At 42.8% G+C, this 22,816-nt stretch overlaps 1 protein-coding gene across 2 annotated transcripts in view; it reads right to left on the bottom strand.

Moving 5' to 3' along the window:
• The window catches only part of SMAD6 (SMAD family member 6), a 71,752-nt gene that overhangs the window by 33,914 nt on the left and 15,022 nt on the right, over positions 1-22,816 (bottom strand). The window contains exons 2-3 of one of the 2 annotated variants that reach the window (XM_088452769.1): positions 7,391-7,447; positions 1,567-1,635 (exon numbers count right to left, since the gene is read on the bottom strand). In XM_088452769.1, coding sequence (XP_088308895.1) covers positions 1,567-1,635; positions 7,391-7,447 — 126 coding nt within the window. The remainder of the gene's footprint in view (positions 1-1,566; positions 1,636-7,390; positions 7,448-22,816) is intronic. The other variant, XM_088452770.1, reaches the window with a different exon arrangement.

Genomic DNA, 22,816 nt, shown 5'->3' with positions numbered 1-22,816 from the left:
GGTAATAAAAACACATTAAGCATACAGAGGTGTCCTTATTCACCTATCATGTTTGGGTCATATAGTGCGACTTAAGACACTCCAGCACAGGTAGCGGCTCTCAGCATTTTATGCTATTATAGTGTCTGCAGCTGCATCCAAAGTTCCTTATAATGTACTGAGTTTTTAGAATTGGTGTTCTTGCCGCAATGCAGTTATAAAGTCGCACACCGAACACAATGGTGATTTGCGAAAAGCATGGCACAGCTCACTACTATCGGCCTTTTGCCTTTTTATTGAAGTTAGCATCCGTGGTGCATACGGCTGCTGCATACAAAGCCGTTAGTAGTGTTCCGGGTTACTCGCGCACGGTACTATTGTTGCAGTTGTAGTGCGAATAAGATGCACATTCAGTACACACAAAAGCATACAAATGAAAAAGTCATAAATGGCTGATAACAGAGGTTATATTTTAGGTTTGCTGACCTTGTGTAGGAACAACTAGACAAAATGAGAACTCATCCCTCCAAAGACATTGTTACCTAAACTTATGCTGGGTACACACATCGCGAACATTGCTTTTTCTATCAAAGAGCGATATACATCGCGAGGGCATCATGGGGGGTGCACACCCGATATGTCTGTGAATGATGTTCACAGACATATCAGGTCCGTCCTGCAGCACAAGGATGATATATTGTTGCATCTTGCTGTGTTAATGGGCAACCTACCGACCGCCCATACGCTTGCTGCAGGGACTACAGACACTGACATGCCAACTGGGCGGGCACATGTCCACCCAGTTGTGATGTCAGCCCAGAGACATTGAGCAGCCGATAGTCAAGTGTGTATAACTTACCAATTGGCCGCTCTGACGGCGAATCTATCTGTTGAACAATCAGTCGCCAAAATGTGTGCACCCAGCCTCACTTATACACAAGTATGTAGATATAGCATGAACTTTAGTTCAGATGGGAATGAAATGGGCAGAGACTATTGCTATACTCTGCGAGGCATCAAAGATAAATTAAAGCCAAGTAGTCCTTAGGGCGGGTACACACCTAAAGGACCAGCAATCGTGCAGATGTTCAGGGTGATTTGCCTTCACCCTGGACATCGCATGATTGCCGGTACACACTTAAAAGATTTAAAGAAAGACGGAACGATCACTGTTCCATCATTCATTAATATGTACAGCCTCACATGCGATATCGTGTGATTGGCCGTGCAGCACGGCCAATCACACGATATCGCATGCGATGGCGGGAGAGCGTGAATCAGGCATCCACAATGCATGAGATGCCCGATTTGTCGTTCCAATTTGGCCAAATCGTGCAGATATCGTCCTGGTATGTATGCACCCTTACTCTTAAGCTACTGGCTGTAAAAAACCTCCTATATATCCAGCACAGAATGGGAAAAGGTAGTGTCTTTACCCAGCTGTAACATTACAGAATTACCACATACAGTGACAAAAGCAAGACAGGATGCTCTTTCAAATGTAGAATAAAGCCACTGCCTGATTAAATACTTTAGGAATAAACAAAACAAGTAGCATAGCAAACTCTGGATACAATGTAAACATACCCGAGACATCACCATCAGTGATACACAGTGAGCTTGAGGCATCCATTTCAGTGTATGAATCCGAGAGATCTGTAAACACAACCAAAAAGTATTTATCACTGAAGAGGACACGCTATAATAAATGTAATAAATATATATATATATATATATATATATATATATTATATATATATATACACACACACACACACACACACACATCATACATACATACATACATACACTTGCCATAATATGCATTTAATCCTATGATTTACACAGGTTCTGTGGCCGAATAGAACCTGTGTAATTTGTGTCCCCCAGATTAAAGGGATATTATGGCAAATTATACTTAGACACATACATTAATATCACGCATATACATATATAATATATAGTAGTCAATGCCCTGGTGCCTTCTCAATACTTTGTTCCAATACACAGAAAAAACAGGCAACACTACGGGTCTTTAACATATCTGTAATAATTAAATTCACCATTACAACTTTTAGTGCATTGATGTGTACATCTTACTCTATTCCAGCCCCTATCCATTTTTGGTACTTTTCACATCAATGAGTTAAAATGTGTTAATGTACCCCACATGATCACATTCAATGCAACAAAAAAGGGAATATCCCCTCCACACATACAGAATGGCAATAGCTAACCAAAACATCAAGGGAAATAAAATTGTTATTTTAATGTAATCTCCACGCCAGATGTGCGAGTGGCACTGTGATACTCTATAATCCAGGTGAGTGGAGGGTTACAATACTGTCACCAAGTCACCGCTGGAGCCCTGCTGAGATCGCAGGATTGCCTGCAGGGGCTACATACCCTCCTCCTGTTACACCCACCCCCCTCCTTTTGTCTGTAGCATGTAAAATTTCAACTGCCCTGACCACAAAGCAGGCTGGAACATGGTGCTGGAAGGATAAAGTTACACGAAGCCTTTAAATGCTTCATAGTTACCATACTTAATTACCCACATTAACATTCTTGAAGCTGTTTATTCCTGCAGGTTTCCTTCCTTCCTCCCTCTGCTACTGAAGCACAAGAAACTTTGTTTTAACAAGTTACTCACATTGTTCCCTTTCCATAAAAAGTCCTTAACCCTCGACTGCAAAATAAGCTTCATACAGAGCAACATGACAACAGCTAAAGGAGAAAGAAAATCCCATAAATAAAAGTATGATTTCCAACAAATAATCTAGAAAACCTTCATAACCAATTCCCAACATGGCCTTCACGCGCCTCGCTCTGCATTGTATGTTCAGACTATAGTAACCAGGGGGCTCTGTCTGCATGGAACTCAAACCATTGCAAAGCAAAGACTGAAATCACTGGAAGGCTGGAATATTATGTGCATTGATTTTGGCATAATTGTAGGATGCCTCAGCAGCTCGGTCATACACAGGTGCAAATACAGAGACGCGCTCAAGTCCATTTTGAAGAAGGATCTTGCGGTTTTAAATACTGCAAATGCCCTGCAACTAAGTGAATGGGCGATCCAGAGTGGTACGCATCTGAGTGGCATCGCCACGGAATAGATGTAAGTGGGTTGTACTGGAGCATAGGCCAAGTTGAGTGAGGACTGGTAGGTGGAATAGTGGGTAATGCAGTGTGGAGGGTACGCAGAGTCCAGTTTTATTTCAGACTGATCTCTTGCACCAGGTACAGGGCTGATGCAAGTGCATGCTGATGAAGGTGACAGATATTTGGACATGTGGATTTATAGGTGTGTGCAAATCTGCGTACAGATTAATATCCGCATTTAGTTTTTGCGTCCAATACCGAACCTTTCATACAGGTGCTCCATTACTACAGTAACACAATAACATGTCCCATGTAATCCATCACCTACTGTAACTATAAGCCCAATCCACATAATGGCCAAGCTTAATACCACTAGTGCTGTGTTCCAGAAATGCCTCAGCACAAATTCAGACCGGAAAGAGAAATCGTGCTTACAGTTTTACATAGTAAAAGTCTTTAATAAGATAAATTCTCATCTGGGGTTACTTGATATTGACCTGGTTTAACCCAATTTTCAGTGGCGATTTATCTATATAAAAACAATGTGCACTCATGGTGTCGTAAATAAGCCCTGGGTAAGTTTGTTAGGTTTGGGATGCAGTCATATTACCGGCGGATGGGATGTCGGGCTGATATACCGACGCCCGAATCCCGTCGCACGCCAATATCCCGAAGGTGAACAGAATACAGACGTCGGCAGCTCGAACCACTGGAATCCCGATCGTCTGGATGGGTACGTAACTGGCTCTCACCCCGGGGAAGGGGGGTGGCTAGGTTAGGGGAGATTAGGGTTACGCACCCCCCGGGGAGGGTTAGGCACCACCAGGGGGAGGTTAGGGTTAGGGGGAGGTTAGGGTACTTACCTACCACTGTCGGGATTCTGTACCATGCAGGCTTCCACTGTCGGGATTTCAGTCAGCCGCCGGCATATCATACCGATTCAGTTTTATTTGTTTATTTATTTGTTTTAGTCTGGACATGGACAGGAATAAGATGGACTTTTAAAACATTCTACCAGCACAATAACAATCTAATTTCACAGTCAATCAATGAACAAGTGAATGCTTGATTGGGAGATGTCAGGGTATGTTGGAAAAAAAAAAAAATTTAAACAAGCGGAACCCACTATTTTTGTCTGACGGAGGGCTTACTTACCATGAACGCATGTCTGGTTTTTTTTTTTTTATAGATCCTCACTGAAAATTGGATTGAGCACAATAAAGATCCATCAACATGGCAGCCGGACCCCAGGCACTGACAGTAACAATTCCAGCTCAACTAGTGCTAAATTTTTGAGACCGTGCAAAGATTATGCAAAGAAGCACTGCTAACATGGTACATGGTCTAAATCAGAAAGGACTAGGAATGACTAGGGTATCTCAAAATCTGTCACTTGTAGTAGAGAAGGGGTTGGGGTGATATAATAGCAGCTTTCATTTATATCAAGAGTTTTAACAAAAATTGAAGACTACTTATTGCACCTAAAGCAGTGGCTCAAGTGTACTCAAGTACCACCGTCAGGTCATGTTTTGTGGATATCTTTAGGTCATGCACAGGAGAGTTAATCTATTATCCCACCTGCTTCCACAGACAGAAATTCAAAACATGACCTGTTGGGGACTGGTGAGGTTGAGAATCACTGACCTAAAAAGGTAGTGAATTGGTGGATTAGCCTTCCAACAAAGGTGATAAAGCCTAATACTGTAGGGGAAACGGGATGTAGTTACAATGTTGACATTGGTAAAAATGTAATTCTGCATGGGCTGGCAGCAGAGGGTTAGGCATTAGAGGAAGTGTAAGGTTTAGTCTACAGGAGGGGAAGTTAGGGGTATTCATACTCGCTGGAATCGAATCTGGATCAGCCGGAATTAATCACCTGACATCAGCGTAGACATGATGAATGTCCATGTGGTTCGAGCCAACATGCCAACATTATGAAGGTCGACAAAATATACCACATCCATTTACACATGATTGAGACACACAAGACTAGCCTAACAGCTAAATGATCAACTAGAGAGTCTGAGGTTTTTAAGAATAAAAAAAAAAAAAAAAAAAGGCCAGACAACACTGTTCGTGTGTCTGTTATCAGTCATCACATTCTACATTTCACTTATGTGGCCAAGAATGCTCATTTCTGTTTCCTGCCCACCCAGAGGCTGTGCACAGTGGTCAAGGTGAACTCTTTAACTAAGGGGGAGATTTATCAAAGCTTGGAGAGAGATAAAGTACCAACCAATCAGCTCCCATCATTTTTCAAATGTAGCCTGCAAAATGAGTTTAGTCAGTTGGTTGGTACTTTATCTCTCTCCACTATCTCTCACCAAACTGATAAATCTCCCCCTAAAACCTTTCCACGCATGAAGGAAAATTGTAAGAGACATCACACTAAACCTCTGGCTATAGCAAATGAAAATAAATAAAAATTGTGAGAAAGGAATAACTGTACATTTGTGGAGGCACTATATAAGTGTGTGAAATATTTCATGACGTAAAAACAATTGGCATATACTTATTTTTTGTGGTAAAACTATGGTGTTACAGGTAAATTGTATCCCGGTTTTTATAGATAATGTAATTACAATGATTAGCAAATAAAAAAAAAATTCCAATCTGTAAGACTAAAAAAATAAAAATGTATTTTCTAGTGTACACAAAGTCACTAAATTTCCCATACTTAAAACACAGAGCAAAACTGAAATACGGTCTGGTCATGGAAGTATCAGATATCCATGTTCATGAAAGAGTTAAACTAGTAGTGAAAAATGTCTTTAAAATGTACTGGTGGCCTGTATATAATAGGTGACAGGTAGGCTAGACCCCAGCAGTCCTAAGTAACCTACAGACAGCATGAGAAAACCTACTCATTTTACTGCCCGGTACATTACACTCTCACCATCCGGCCTCTCATGACAATTTGTTTGACTAATGGAGACAGCACAATTAGTTAGTGAAATAATGGAAATAATATTTACACAAGGAGTAAATAGTGAATTTAGGGAGTTTGGACATTTGTCAGATGGACAAAGTTTACAATGGGCTGGAAGATACTTGGTAAAGAAAGGAGTGCACTCTCCCACAGGTTTCGGAAAAAAAAAAAACGTTGTTTTATTCCTATTATTTTAAATTAAGCAAAATAACAGGAAATCAAATTTCATAGACAAACAGGGTTCAGGTCACACAAGTGGGATATCAGAGTTGTGCTACAAATGGATAAAAGACAGTAAAACTGCTGGCAAGAGATCTATTGAGCCCTATGCAGTGACTACATACACACCGCAATAAAATGCTCACAATGGAAGCGTCTAAGAAAAAGGGCGCAAACATAATTTAAACCATGGTTACTTCCACGCTGGGTATATTGCACTGCTGTCCATAGAAGTGTACACATAGGCCCAAATGTATTTACTTAAATAGGTGCAAATTGTAGGCTATTTCTGTGAGATCACTGTTTAAAGCACCAATTGGTTTCAAAGGCAAGACTGGGGTGGTTTTGATTTAAAAATAATTGCAGCTTTAAACCCAGCAGCTGTAACACCAAAAGTGCACCGTGCCTGCAAATCGCTGGCGATGACACATTTGGGCCATTGTAGGCATCAACAGATGACCGAATAGGCATGCTGATGGCAGTCTATTTACCAACTTACACCATTTTGATAATATGATCTGGAACCAAGCCGGATAAAGCTGATTGTAGAACAACCTGTGGCCAGATTTTTTCTCAGCGTTGGGTTTGAGGCCAAGGTGAAAATCAAAAAGGAGGTTAAAAAAAAAAGGAAAGTAAAAAGCGATCAATAGAAGCGATCGTGTGGAAAACCTCGATTATGTATGTAAACAGTTTACTAAAAACAAAGCGGGTGCTTGGAAATGATTTCCAGCAGATATGACCAGCAAAACAACACTGATGACATATAAACACACAGGTCCATATTTACACTCCTAACCACATAATAATTGCGCAAGTTTGTGCCAGAAAAATGAAGTCGCACGGACTACCAGCCCGTTCTAGGATTCTATCACTCCCATTTCCACCGTTTTTATATTTCAACTAATGTTAAATAAGACCATGCACAAAACAGGGGTGTAATAAAATTCTAGGCTGAACCCAACTATAGCAGTGTTCTCAGACCAGCCTTTTATATAATGGCAATTACTTGAACAATTCACCGAGGAAATAACCTGACTATAGCTGCCCTTTGTACACCATTCTTCCTGCTGCTTTCAGTAGCTGCTGATAATCTTATACATATCATACCGGATATCTAACTACCGGGGCACTTAAGGCTATGATTAAATGTGCACTCACCCAGAGTTTTTTGCTCAAATTTTGGAGACAGCCGGGAGTATGGTGGAGGCGGCGATTCTGGAGAAAGAAAACAGAGAGAGACAGTCAGTTTCAAATGATAGCAAATCAAAACAAATGACCATACAACAAAGATTCTGCAGTACATAGACTCATTGGGTGGAATATGATCGTTTTTGAGCGGGGCTGTTTTTTGCGCACCTGTTGGAGCCATTTAATTGGTTCTGCTGACGGGTGCGAATGCATGATTTCTGCGCACTGCCTCGTGAGGTGGCGAATAGAAATCGTCGAAGAGTGCCTTGTTCGAGTAGTTCTTTTGGTAGTTTGGGCGTGCTAGGCAGCCCTTTAGATGGGTTTAGCCGCTTTACGGGTCTTAAGCCGGTCTATTTGGGTGCAACATGTGCGAAAAACTGAATTAATTTAATAACGCCCAGTCAGTTTAGAGGGGCGATCGGGAATGCAAAAAACAAATTGAATTCTCCCCATTAAATTAATTTAAAAGCACTTATTTAATGAAATTGATTAAAAGAGTGATAATGTGCCATGAGCCACAGCAACTAAGCAGACAGACTGAAGGTTTGTACGTAAGGCAGTGTTTGTAGCACACGTGTTCTACATACATTTACATGTCAGAATTGATCTTAGTATGCTTTCCTTCAGGTATGATGACGGACAAAATTGACAAATCGGGTAGCATGAGCACAATTAGTATTTTATGGATATCCGAACAATTGTGATTAAAATGTTTTTGTGGCAAATTGTAGCATTCAGTCCCCACACACACCGACCAACATAGGGGCACCTCAGCTAGAAAGGACAATTTGTCTGACACCTTTGTGCGTGTTTGGTAAAAGGAAAAAAACATTGCAGACCCAGAGAGAAACAGAAGAAAGGGCACAGGAGAGGAGATGGGAAGGAAAGAAGAGCCAGGGCTGGGGGCAGGGTTTGGCCTCCCTCCTGCAGCTTATTACAGAGCTTTGCTGAGAAACTAGATGCCATTTCCTAGGACAGAGTCCCTGAATGAGAGCAGGAGGGGAGGGATGGGGGCAGTGGTGACTGCAGCTTTAAGAAAGCAGCTGTAATTGGCGAGATCTCCAGATAAACAGTCATTCTGGCGCCAGCAAAAAAGCGAACTCTGTATTATCACCACTCCTACTCTTCAACAGCAGAGGGACCTCCTGAGGAAAGCAGGACTGAGAGTGATCTTATTTCAAAGGGAAAGCATGCCAGACCAAATAACAAACTTCAAACTCCCTAAATCCTGGACTCCTCTCCTCCCCATTAGAGAGGACTCGACCTCATAAAACCATTACAGGGAAGAATGAGTTTATCTTGCAGTCTGGGTTCAACAACTGATACAGAGCAGCTAATTCTACTTTCTAGAGACAGACTCCAGAGTTTGGTCCCCCGCTCTCCCCCCTCCTGCTGTCTCCTACAATGTTTGTATTTGGTTTCTCTATCTGTGGATTTGCTGTGGTTCATCCACCAGAGATCAGATGCCCGCACAGTCCAAGTCGGTTTAGGAGGAGACTAGAATTATTAACTTAATAGGTCATTTTTCAGCTATGTCAATGAAATGTATAACAGTTTTGATTTGGCACAACAGGTCTGAGCAATTATCTGTATGGTGGCACCCAATGCACATCATGTCAACCTGGCATAGCCTGCGACTCTCTAAGCTTTTTGAGGAACTATATGGGGGCATTCAATGGTTTTAGCCAGCAGCTAATTTTTTTAAGGAGCCCGATGGAGCAATTCATTTATTGCTCCATCTGAGCGCAATAGCCAAAGAAACACGTGGTTAGGGATGCCCTAAGTGTTGAAAGACTGCCCTAACCAAGACTTTAGATGGGTTTAGCCGTTTTACACAGCTAAACCCAGTCTAATAGGGCATGAAGAGGGCGATAATTAATGAGCGTCAAGAACAACTTGACTGCAAACCTGGGCGATCATTAATTATCGCCGCCCACGTAACAACTGAATCACCCCCTAACTTCGAGCAAGCCCTGCAAGAAACATTGGCCCTGATTCAGAGCCGCTCGTAAGCGGCCGCTCGTTCGTTCTGACCGATGTTCGCACATCTGCGCATGTGTACGGATTTTAATACGCATGCGCGAACCAGTCAGTGCGGCCGAAAATCGTTTGTTCACTATATAGCGAATGCCTGCTATTTTGAGTGACAGAAGGAGGCGCATGTGGGTGGTAACGGGGGAAGGTGTTTGAAAACGGGGAGTGGAATTAGAACGCAGGCGTGCTTAAAGGTCAAAACGGGCGTTTTAAGGGAGTGCATAATTAATACAGCAGCGTCATTGACCACGTCACTTGGTTTTTTTTTACTCAGAACTGCTCGCAAAATAGCGGTTGAAAAAACCAGCCACAAGAATAGCGAGCAGTTCATACGCTGTTCGATGTACTCGATTAAACTATTAAATAGCGGACATGACGTAGGGTGCGAGCGGCAAGGGGGCGTATTTTTCAAATTTACAACCGCAAGTTTTGCTCGCTCGTTCAGACTTAGAGGCGTGAACAGACCGCAATGAGCGAACGGTTAATTTGAATAGCCACCCCTTGTTTTAGAACGAACGACCGCAAATAGCGAGCGGCTCTGAATGAGGGCCATTGTTCCAAAAGTAGCCATAGAGCAGGGGTTCCCAACCACGGTCCTCAAGGCACACTAGCAGTCCAGGTTTTAAGGATAGCCATACTTGAGCACAAGCAACTTAATTAGTACCTCAGTTATTTTGATTACACCATCTGTGCTTTAACATGGATATCACCAAAACCAGGACTGTTAGTGTGCCTTGAGGACCGAGGTTAGGTTGGGAATCACTGCCATAGAGACATAAAAGCCAAAAGGGTAGAGAAAGGGACAACTTCCAAGAGTTCTCTCTGAGGTCCGGAATTTTTAAATCATTGACTCTTCTGGATAAATTTACTACACATCCCTTTTGAAAGCCACACACACAAATTATATTAATATAAAATTATATTATATTATATTATATATATATATATATATATATATATATATATATATATATATATATATATACACACACATATATATATATATATATATATATATATATACACACACACATATATACACATATATACACACACATATATACATACATACACACACTCATACACGTGACTCGTTTTGTAGAACATATAATCGCCCCTTTAAAGACAACAGCTAATATTGCTAGAGGTGACGGACTTCAATATTGCCACGTAGTAAAATTTAACCCTTCATCTACGCCAGAGGTTCCCAAACTCTGGACCTCATTCAGAGTCGGTCGTTGCGACCGTGCGGCCGCAAGGGAAAAGGGGCCGGATATGCAAATTATGCACTCGCAAGTTGCGTCCTTAAGATCGGATCGTTAGTTGGCCGACCAAGGGGAGGATGCGGCCGTAAGACAAAAAATACGCCCCCTTCTCGTACGCATTACACGTCATCTCCGGCCATATAAGGATTAATCGAGACCATCGGTAACCATCGGAACTGGTCGTAGAGCTTTAGGTTGACCATACCCTCTCTTAAGCACTACGATCAGGTCAGTGTACAAACCACCCATGTCACGTGTGCCATGACACTACTTTGTTAATTATGCACTCCCATAAAACGCTGTTCGCATAATTAGGCACACCTGCGTTCGGATCTCCACTCCCCAGTTTTCAAGCACCTTCCCCTGTTACCACCCACAAACGCCTCATTCTGTCACTCAAACTACCGACCTGGCTGTGTTCAAGGAGAGAGAAATTTCTGATCGTAGTAGCTGGTTTGTGCACGCGCATTGCAAACTTTACGCATGCGCAGTTTAGCGAACATCGGTGGCGTACGACCGTGCGGCAGCAACGACCGACTCTGAATGAAGTCCTCTGTCCTCAAGACACCATAACAGTTCAGGTTTTAAAGGATATCCATGTTGAAAACAGGTGACTTAATTAGTACCTCAGTCAATTTGATTTAACCACCTGTCCTCAACCATGGATGTCTCTAAAACATGCACTGTTGGGGTGCCTTGAGGACCTCATTTGGGAACCTCTGATGTACGCTAAATTTGCAACTTTATTATATACATCAAAATATACTAATGAGTCATATTTTAAGGGTGGTGTCAACTTTTTAATTGAACGCTGCCACCAAACAGAAAGCAAGGGTATCTCCCTTGGTGACCCCACGTGGATACCAGATCCAAGGAGCAGGCTCATTAGTATATATTAGGGGTTCCCAAACTCCGCCATTACAGTCCACATTTTAAGGATATCCAGCAGTTTCTTTGAGATGGGAATTTTTTTTTATGATAAATGTTGTGCCTCTTGCCTCGCTGAGGTCACGTTTTCAGTGAACTAGTGGATAAATAGGAGCAGCTCACAAAATGGCTGTCTGCAGTGTGTTAAGATGATGTGTACTCTTTAAATCTTCTTGTACTGTTCCGCAGAAGAGATATTTTACATCAGCCCCAACTATAAACAAAGAAATCTAAATTGCATCAATTTGCAAAGTGTGTGTTAATCACTGGTTAAGCAAATGAGTAAAAAGCAGAGCAAATGAGGGTATTAACTGCTCTGATCTCTTTATGCTTTTCTGTTATTAAACAAACTAAACAAACATTGATACGGGCAGCATGCCCCCACTCCACCCTATTTTTCCTAATAAGATGGGAGCCAGCACCCCCTCACGATGCTCAGTGCCTGATCCCCACACGCATCGCTGGACGCCTGCTATTCAACAAATGCAGCTCTCAGGACCCAAAGATCCCCCCAGAAAAGAAACAAGTATTCTGTACGCTCTGATTCTCCATAACACTGAGCACTTGAACACTTACCCTCCTCCCCCTGCCAGATCACACGGCATCAGCACTTTACAGGGAGTGATGCCTTTTACTGGACAAACACTGTAAGGCTTATATAAATATAAGCACCATGTCTTGTGGGAGCATTCGTTATCTATTTACAGTTACTTGTATATTACGTTGCGCTTTACAATTGGGAACAAAACAGTAATAAAACAAGACTGGGTAATAAATAGACAGACGGAGGTAAGAGGGCCAGGCTCATAATCTTACATTCTATAGGACTAGTAATTTTAGGCCTCTCAAAAGGACAGCAATCATCCTAAATGTTAAATTCACAAAGAGTATAAGATACAAGGCTAGGCCAACTAAAGCCAGAGACTTGTAGAGAGCGATATAAAAAAGGGCAACCAGCCTTTTTAAAAGAAACAAATTCTAATACTAATCACATTCTAAAGAAACAAAATATATCAGTTTCAGACTTTGAAATAAACCTCAAGAAACCAACACAAGGCGGGATGTAGTCTGGAACCAGACGGTCTAAATGCCGACCGCCGGCTTCCAGACTGCTTTATCCCGACTAGGGACGAATAACAGGCGTCTACATGTAGACGCCTGTAATTTGCCCGACGCCGGGAGACCGGCGCCCGGCATCCCGATCGAGCGGATGCTGGACACCGCAGCGGACAACCTGCCGGGGGGGGGTGGGGGGAGAGATGGTTAGGTTTAGGGCTCCCATGGGGACTTAGGGTTAGGCACCCCCCGGGAGGTTAAGGATAGGCTAAGGGGGGGGGAGGGTTAGGGTTAGGCACCCCCCCAGGACTTAGGTTTAGGCAGCGGGGAAGAGGAGGGGGTTAGGTTTAGGCACTTAGAGGGAGAGTTAGGGTTAGGCACCCCTAAGGAGGGGTAGGTTAGTAAATACTTACCTTTAGGACGATCGGGATTTCCTTCTTGGTCGGGCAGCCGCTGTCGGGAATTGAACCATGCGGCTGACGGTAATACATATCACACCCCACAAGGCAACATTACATTTATATAGTGGTTAATATCTCATCCTCTAAGTTTGAGAGTTATATTGTAAATTTATTTATTTAATTTATTAACAGTTTCTTATATAGCGCAGCATATTCCGTTGCGCTTTACAATTGGAAACATTGATAGAACAAAACAGGGTAATAACAGACAGACATAGAGGTAAGAGGGCCCTGCTTGCAAGCTTACAATCTATAGGGAAACAGGCATTGATACACAAGGATAGGTGCTATATATATTGCAATTTGGTCTGGTCAGAATGCAGAGTTTCTTGGTGGGCTGCATGATCCAGTCACACAGGAATGTCGGCAAAATGTCAGGAGTATGTGAAAGAAAGACAATATGTGAGGTTATGTGTGGACTGTGAGAGGGGATGTGATAAGACATGGAAGCTATGAAGGTTATGTGGTCGGTTCTGGAATCTGATAAGCTTGTCTGAAGAGGTGAGTTTTCAGGGAACGCTTGAAGGATTGAAGAGTAGAGGTAAGTCTTATTGTGTGTGGTAAGGCATTCCATAGAGTGGGTGCAGCCCGAAGAAAGTCCTGTAACCGTAAATGGGAGCAAGTAATGCGTGGGGATGAGAGACGCAGTTCTTGTGCTGAGCGGAGAGGTCGGGTTGGGAGATATTTTGAGATGAGTGAAGAGATGTATGTTGGTGTAATTCGGTTAATGGCCTTATGTGTAAGTAACAGTATTTTGTATTGAATACGGTAGAAAACCGGCAACCAATGGAGGGACTGACAGAGCGGGGCAGCAGACGATGAACGTTTGGCAAGGAAGATAAGCCTCGCAGCTGCATTCATAATGGATTGTAATGGCGATAGCCTGTTTTTGGGAAGACCAGTAAGGAGACTATTGCAATAGTCAATGCGGGAAATAATGAGCGCATGGATAAAGCGCTCTATTAAACTTACTCAAGAAGCAAAATGGCTAATGCTGGTTTGACAAAGAATCGATCTGCTGTCAGAGCAGCCGATTGGTAACTTATACACACTTACCAACTGGCCGCTCAAACTGTCTGGGATGACATCACAACTGGCCGGGCATGTCATTTTGCCTGCCCAGTTGAGATGTCAGTGTCGGCTGTCCCTGCAGCAAGCAGTTGGCAGGTGGCACGTACACAAAGCCAGATGTAACAATTTATCAGCTGTGCTTGCAGGGCCGACCTGACTTGTCTGTGAACGGTATCGTTCACAAGCATATCGACTGTGCATACCCATCGATGCACTTGCGATATATATCGTCAAGTGTGTACCCAGCATTAGGGAGATAAATTGCCCCGACTAAGATCATGAAACGCATGTGGCTAGTGTGTATTTGTGTGAGGTAGAGAGTTCTGAAACCCGTATGGCTGGAGGAGTGAACAGTTGGGATGGAGGAATAGCAGCAGTGCTACAAATGTACAAGCAGTACATTTTTATTTTATTTTTTTTTTGGGGGGGGGGGGGTATTTGCGGGTGACAAGCTGAAAGGGAGCGGAAACCATTTTATTACGGCAGAAATTTGGGAAGCTTTGTGCTGGGGATCACTGTTGGGTAAGTAGTATGGTCAAGTTGCAATTGTGGAAATATTGTAAAATTAAGTGCATTTCGCTTAAGTTGCACTACTGGCTAAGTGGCAGAACATTTACATTTGCCACTCAATAATGGCTCCAAAATGGAAGGCTTGGGGAGGACCAGACCGAAGCCACAATCAGTAGTGCCACCCTCCCCTGCGCACCAATACACAGACTGGTGTTGAGCGATAAACCACAGACCCCCTATTAAATCTGCTGCACGAAGCAGCCACAAGGCTCTGTATATGGCACAGTTTCACTGTAACTACACTTTAAATGGTTAGCTACAGTATGTTGGTACTGGCCTGTATATGTTCTGTGTTTTGGGAAGGGATAAGGGCCATGATGCCCGACTGGGTTGTGTATTAGGATAGGGTAAGGACAGGGGGGTACAAGACCAAGCAGTAAACCTAGCAGAAACTAGCATGTGTCCCCCTCATGCCTGGAAAGGGTCAAGTTATCGTGCTGTTTACTCATGACAGGCCTGTGATGTTTTCCACTAAAGACCTGTTTCTCTGTGTAATTACAACAGTGGCCCCAGGCAGGGAATGCAAATACTAGCCTTGCTGAGATAAGGAATCTAGCAATGAGTAACCCCTTCTTGTATTGACACAGACCATTTCCAGCACCTCACTGCATGTTCTGCGGTCCTTCACTTTTGCAAAATAAAAATATATATATATTTATTTATTTACTTACCCTGTGCTCGCGTGGGTTTTCTCCGGGTACTCCGGTTTCCTCACACATTCCAAAAATATACTGGTAGGTTAATTGGCTCCCCACAAAAATTAACCATAGTGTGTATGTGTGTGAGCATGTGGTAGGAAATATAGATTGGAAGCTCCACTGGGGCAGGGGACAGATATGAATGGTAAGAAACTCTCTGCACAGCGCTGCAGAATATGTGTGCGCTATATAAATAACTGGTAATAATAATAAATATAAATATAAATATATATATATATATATATATATATATATATATATATATATATATATATATATTACACACACATACACACACACAGTCAGGTGCATAAATATTGGGACATTGGCAGAATTTTCATATTTTGGCCTCTATTCACCACCACAATGGCTTTGAAATGAAACAAACAAGATGTGTTTTAACTGCAGACTTTCAGATTTGAGGGTAATTACATCCAAATCAGGTGAACGGTGTAGGAATTACAACGGTTTCTATATGTGCCTCCCACTTTTTAAGGGGCCAAAAGTAATGGGACTATCAACTCAAAAGCTATTTCATGGACAAGTGTGGGCTATTCCCTCGTTATTTCATTATCAATTAAGCAGGTAAAAGGTATGGAGTTGATTCTGGGTGTGACATTTGCATTTGGAATCAGTTGCTGTCGACTCTCAATATGAGATCCAAAGAGCTGTCACTATCAGTGAAGCAAGCCATCATTAGGCTGAAAATTCAAAACAAACCCATCAGAGAGATAGCAAAAACATTAGGTGTGGCCAAATCAACTGTTTGGAACAGTCTTAAAAAGAAAGAACGCATCGAAGAGCTCAGCAACACCAAAAGACCCGGAAGACCACGGAAAACAACTGTGGTGATGACAGAACAATTATTTTACTGGTGAAGAAAAACCCCTTCACAACAGTTGGCCAAATCAAGAACACTCTCCAGGAGGTAGGTGTATGTGTGTCAAAGTCAACAATCAAGAGAAGACTTCACAAGAGTGAATATAGAGGGTTCACCACAAGATGTAAACCATTGGTGAGCCACAAAAACAGGAAGACCAGATTAGAGTTTGCCAAACAACATCTAAAAAAGCCATTACAGTTCTGGAACAACATCCTATGGACAGATGAGACAAAGATCAACTTGTACCAGAGTGATGGGAAGAGAAGAGTATGGAGAAGGAAAGGAACTGCTCATGATCCAAAACATACCACCTCATCAGTGAAACATGGTGGTGGTAGTGTCATGGCGTGGGCATATATGGCTGCCAATGGAACTGGTTCCCTTGTATTTATTGATGTGACTGCTGACAAAAGCAGCAGAATGAATTTTGAAGTGTTTCGGGCAATATTATATGCTCATATTCAGTCAAATGCTTCAGAACTCATTGGACGGCGCTTCACAGTGCAGATGGACAATGACCAGAAGCATACTGCAAAAGCAACCAAAGAGTTTTTTAAGGCTAAAAAGTGGAATGTTATGCAATGGCCAAGTCAATCCCCTGACCTGAATCCGATTTGAGCATGCATTTCACTTAATGAAGACAAAACTGAAGGGAAAATGCCCCAAGAACAAGCAGGAACTGAAGAAATTTGCAGTAGAGGCCTGGCAGAGCATCACCAGGGATGAAACCCAGCGTCTGGTGATGTCGATGCTTTCCAGACTTCAGGCTGTAATTGCCTGCAAAGGATTTGCAACAAAGTATTAAAAAGTGAAAGTTAGATTTAGGATTGTTTAGTTAGTCCCATTACTTTTGGCCCCTTAAAAAGTGGGAGGCACATATAGAAACCGTTGTAATTCCTACACCGTTCACCTGATTTGGATGTAGTTACCCTCAAATTAAATCTGAAAGTCTGCAGTTAAAGCACATATTGTTTGTTTCATTTCAAAGCCATTGTAGTGGTGAATAGACGCCTAAATATGAAAATTCTGTCAATGTCCCAATATTTATGCACCTGATTGTAAATTATGTGTGCTGAGGAATAACACATTGCTCTGCTAAAGTGAAAGGGGAAAACCACCGTAATTAATGGGAAGAAGTGAAGGGGAAAAAATATATATATATATATATATATATATATATATATATATAGGGATGGCGGCATACATAGTTCTGTTCTTCCAGTTAATATTACTTATACCCCTTTTACACAGACTTAAAAATCCCGGATTGATGCACGTGGACGCGCATCACCCCAGGATTTTTGTTGGTGTAAACCAGGGGTCTTCAAACTTGGCCCTCCAGATGCTGTGGAACTACACATCCCAGCATGCACTGCACATAGTTTTAGCATGCTGTTATATCAAAAAGGTGGCAGTGCATGCTGGGATGTGTAGTTCCACAGCACCTGGAGGGCCAAGTTTGAAGACCCCTGGTGTAAACGGATCAACCCAGGTCCAGTGACTCGGCTAGCTTGCAGGGTTGAGCACTGGTCATTCCCGTGTCATCCTGCCATGTAAACGGCGCGACGCATGCTAGCCGATTGGATGGTTTCAGAGACACTTGGAGAGGACATCTCCAAGTGTCCCAAGCGGGGGTAGCAGTTTTACGCAGCTAAACCCTAACTCATCGGGCGCGATCAGCGCAATATTCTGTGCGCAATCACATACAGGTCACTTTTCACTAATTTTAGCTCACATCCCTAGAAGGGCCTGCAATATGAAATTGTGCACCGCCAGCTGATCGCGCCGGACAGAAGCAACAATTGAATAGCTCCGTCGGGCGTGAAGGGGCTGGAAACAATTGAATTCCGCCCTGTGTGTGACCAACCATAACTCCCCCACAGCATACAGAGGCAGAGCTGATGGCGGCCGATTGGCTAACAAAGCATAAGTTATATTGCTCCTCCACTTGTCCTGCAGTGACAGATAAACCCTCTCCCTGCTAGCTGGGCCCGTGCTTCTGACTGTGGTAGCAGCTGCATCTTCTCTGATGCGCTTTCCTCTACTAGACCAGCTTCCACAAGCTGAGGCCTCAGCAAGACAACTAGCTCCTCCAGCAATTGCCAGGATATAGAAGTCATCTGCACCCTATACTCTTATACTCTTCGTCCAGTAATGACAGCCCTCCTACAGCGTCAGAAGTTATAACAGTGAATCAGGGGCAGAAGTATGGGAGACAATGGAGGTGCCTGCCACCGGGCGCCAGCACTGAAGGGCCACCTCCTCCATCACCCACAATATATTCAGCCCATTTAGGGCTGTAAATATGGGGGATAGGGGGGCAGTAAATGATAACTTGCCTCCAGGCGTCTGGGATGAACTTACGCCACTGCAGTGAATAGCAGCTGGAGAGGCTTACATATACCTGAACCCCTTCCACTACAGGAGGCATAGTCATGGCAAGTACACTAGGTGCATACTCAGAGAGGGTCCTACATGGAACTTGACTAAACCTGAAGAACAGTAAATAATTGTGTTTATTACCAGAACACTGGAGGGTCACAGGTCTGGCCACATCGCCGCCCCTGCCTCCACACAGCTGCAGTATGTCAAACAGGCTGTGGCGTCCAGGGAACTGCGATCAGATCTGCAGCACCATCATTGGACATGTGCATGGCAGCTCCAACGCATGCTCAATTAAAGTAATTGCTCATTTGCGTAAATTTCTATATAGTGTCCACCTCAGAATCAGCCCCAAGTTAAAACAGGCTGTGTAGCCTATTACTATAAACCTGCACAGCCCCTGACAGCCCACGGCTGCTGCTTAGGCAAGATGGAAGGGAAGAGAGGGGAGGGAAAAGGAGAGGGAAGCAGCGCTAGAATGATTTTATGTTGCCCCCCCCAACATAAAATCGTTCTGATAACCCTGTCAGATGAATATAAGCTAACAGATATTAACCATATGTAAATCTACATATGCATAGGTGTTAAAATGTTTCCATTAGGAAAATAAACACTGATCAGCCATAAAATTAAAACCACTGGCAGGTGATGCACATACAGGTTGAGTCTCCCATATCCAAAATACTTGGGGGACCAGGGGTATTTTGGATATCAGAATATTCCATATTTTGGAATATTTGCATAAAATAATGAAATATCTTGGAAATGGGACAAATCTAAACACATAATGCATTTATGTGTTATATACACCTTATACACACAGCCTAACGGTAATTTTATACTGTATTTTTAATAAATGTGCTTTAAACAAAGTTTGTGTACACTGGACCATCAGAAAGCAAAGGTGTCACTATCTCAGTCATGCTAAAAACTTTCCGTATTTCAGAATATTTGGATATGGGAGACTCAACCTGTAACATTGATTAGCTCGTAACAATGGCTCCTTTCAAGGGCTGGAATATATTAGGCAGCAAGTGAACACTCAGTTCTTGAAGTTGATATGTTTGAAGCAAGAAAAATGGGTAAGCATAAGGATCTGAGCAACTTTGACAGGGACCAATTGTGATGGAGAGACGACTGGGTCAGAGCACCTCCAAAATGGCAGATCTTGTGGGCTGTTCCCAGGGCTGCGTGGTAGCTCTGGGTTAGTGTGGTGTCTGTGAGTAAGGAGACTGGGAGAGAGCAGTGATGTCCGCATACAAAGGCGAAATCAGCAAAAGACCCCTCAGGCTTACTGGGTGGTGTGGTTCTGTTACTCCAGCTGCCCCTGAGGGGATGACATTCAGCAATTTAAAATTGAAATATCTTTTGGCCAGTGTCGGACTGGTGCATGAAGGGCCCACCGGGGGAAATGTAGTGATAGGGGCCCATTTAGGGGTGGGGCCAGCCTCTGCAGAGGCTTGGCTAACCATAAGAGTGCGCATGGTTTGGGCCCCCTTAAAAATATACACTGTATAGTAAATACTGCTAGTGCATGCATGATATTGTACCAGATTAACAACAGCAATGCATTGTAGAAAATAGACCATAGTCCTGTGCAGTATAATGTAACCTATGTATAATGTATAGTTCAAGTGCACAGTCTTGAACCTGATCCTTAGAGTAGGGGTGGGCTCTCAGGCAGTATTATAGTTTAGTTTTAACGCAATTTATACAGACAAGATATTCATGCATATAAGAGCATTAATTTTTTTTTTTTTTTTTGCATTACAGAACTTCTCACATACAGTTTGATATCTGGCAATACATAGAATTTAACTGAGCAATACTATAATATTACATCAGACTAATATATATGGATCCATATAATGAAATTATATAGAGACTACAGCCTATCCTTTAATATGAGGGTCTTCTTTTGTAATTATGAATCCAGGTCCCTTTCAACTCTTCGTTATTTGCACACTGAGGCCATAAGCACAAGGTTCCTGTTATACCTAGGGTACTATGCTAATATCTTACTTGGTATAAAATAAGTTGGAGTCGATCTGTAGCAGCCAGTTAGTGCATGAATCCAGCTGTCATTAGATACTTAAGGCCCCCAATCATTGTGCAATTTTTTACATGATTCGGCCATTTTCAATCGATCGTAACAAACCAATCATGTAAAAAGTTGCGTTTTTTACTGGACAATTACGATGCGCGTCCCCAGCGTCGTGTATCGGCATTGTTGATCAACAGAACCTGCAGAAAGATTTTGACCTATCGTGCACAATGTGACACACATCGTTCGGTGTTTTGCTTGATGAACGTTGTGATGTACAATGTGTTGACAATGTCCCCGGCCACTCCTTCATATTGTGACAGACGACGTGGACGAAGAGAGCAGCTGGAAACAGCAGTGTGATAGTCTGACTGGGGCGATTTGGCTATTCTCGAATAGTGAGTATGTACATTGCCTGTACACAATGTATTCTACTACAACACCAATGTACACCCTGCTACCAATATCCACTGCAGCACCAATGTTTACCCCTGCTCTGCCAATGTTAACCACTATGCCACCAATGTGTATTAACTCCTCCCCACCAATGTGTATTAACCCCTAGATAAGCCCTCCCCTATTGACATTCCAGCAGACGCATAGTGAGGTTGTTTTCTGCAAATGATATATCGTTAACGATTTGAAATCAATAACGACACATCTATATGATTTGCTAGTTTGTACAATCATTCCATTTGTTGGCACAAATAGTTCATTCAGAATTTCAAGGGAAATCGTAAACGATATCAGAACGTTTACAAATTACACAGTGTATGGGGACCTTTAAAGTCCATCTCCACTGAAAAAGGTTAATTGGGTACATATGTTCCTTTTAATGTCTATAGAGTAGAATTCTTCTCCTGAGTGGTAGACTCTCTTCTACTTTGCCAGTTGCATTACAAGTTTGATGGCTTTTATGTCAGGAACAGTACTGTATCTTGCTGCTATAGGATGAATATAGCCTTCAGATGAAATAGTGTATGACTATGTGTAGTGCCCACCTATTCTCAGTAAGCGAGCATGTAAATACTCCCCAGCTTTCTCCTTAGTGGAGCAACTATAACAGCATATGTTTAACCAACGAAAAAACAGGGGTTTATAATTATAAAAAAGGTATGCAGTCGTGAAGCCGGGGCGGCGGACCTAATCCCGACAGCCGGCTTCCCAACTGTCATATCCCGGCAAGGGTCTAAAGACAGGCGTCGATATGCCGACGCCTGTCATTAGACATACGCTGGGAGCCCGACATCCCGATCGAAAGGATGCCAGGTGCGGATAGCCGCAGTGGGGGGGGGATTGTTAGGGTTAGGCACCCCTCGGTAGGTTAGGTTTAGGCTAGGGGAAGGGTGGGTTAGCGTTAGGCACCCCCGGGGGGACTTAGGTTTAGGCGGTGCGGAAGGGGTGGTTAGGTTTAGGCACTGAGGGGGAAGGTTAGGGTTAGGCACCCCTAAGGGAGGGTTAGGAGGTAGAAATACAGTGCATCCGGAAAGTATTCACAGCGCGTCACTTTTTCCACATTTTGTTATGTTACAGCCTTATTTCAAAATGGAATAAATTCATTATTGTCCTCAAAATTCTACACACAATACCCCATAATGACAACGTGTAAAAAGTTTTTTTGAGATCTTTGCAAATTTAATTAAAAAAAAAAAAAAAACACTAAGAAATCACATGTACATAAGTATTCACGGCCTTTGCCATGAAGCTCAAAATTGAGCTCAAGCGCATCCTGTTTCCACTGATCATCCTTGAGATGTTCCTACAGCTTAATTGGAGTCCACCTGTGGTAAATTCAGTTGATTGGACAGGTTTTTGAAAAGCATACACCCGTCTATATAAGGTCCCACACTTGACAGTGCATGTCAGAGGACAAGCCAATCATGAAGTCCAAGGAGTTGTCTGTAGACCTCCGAGACAGAATTGTCTCGAGGTACAAATCTGGGGAAGGTACAGAAAAATATCTGCTGCTTTTAAGGTCCCAATGAGCACAGTGGCCTCCATCATC

The sequence above is a fragment of the Taudactylus pleione genome, unplaced genomic scaffold, assembly GCF_031769625.1.
Source record: "Taudactylus pleione unplaced genomic scaffold, aTauple2 ptg000556l, whole genome shotgun sequence".
In the NCBI taxonomy this organism is placed as follows: Eukaryota; Metazoa; Chordata; class Amphibia; order Anura; family Myobatrachidae; genus Taudactylus; species Taudactylus pleione.
Note: the sequence above shows the minus strand (reverse complement) of the source record. Positions and strands in the feature narration are given on the sequence as shown.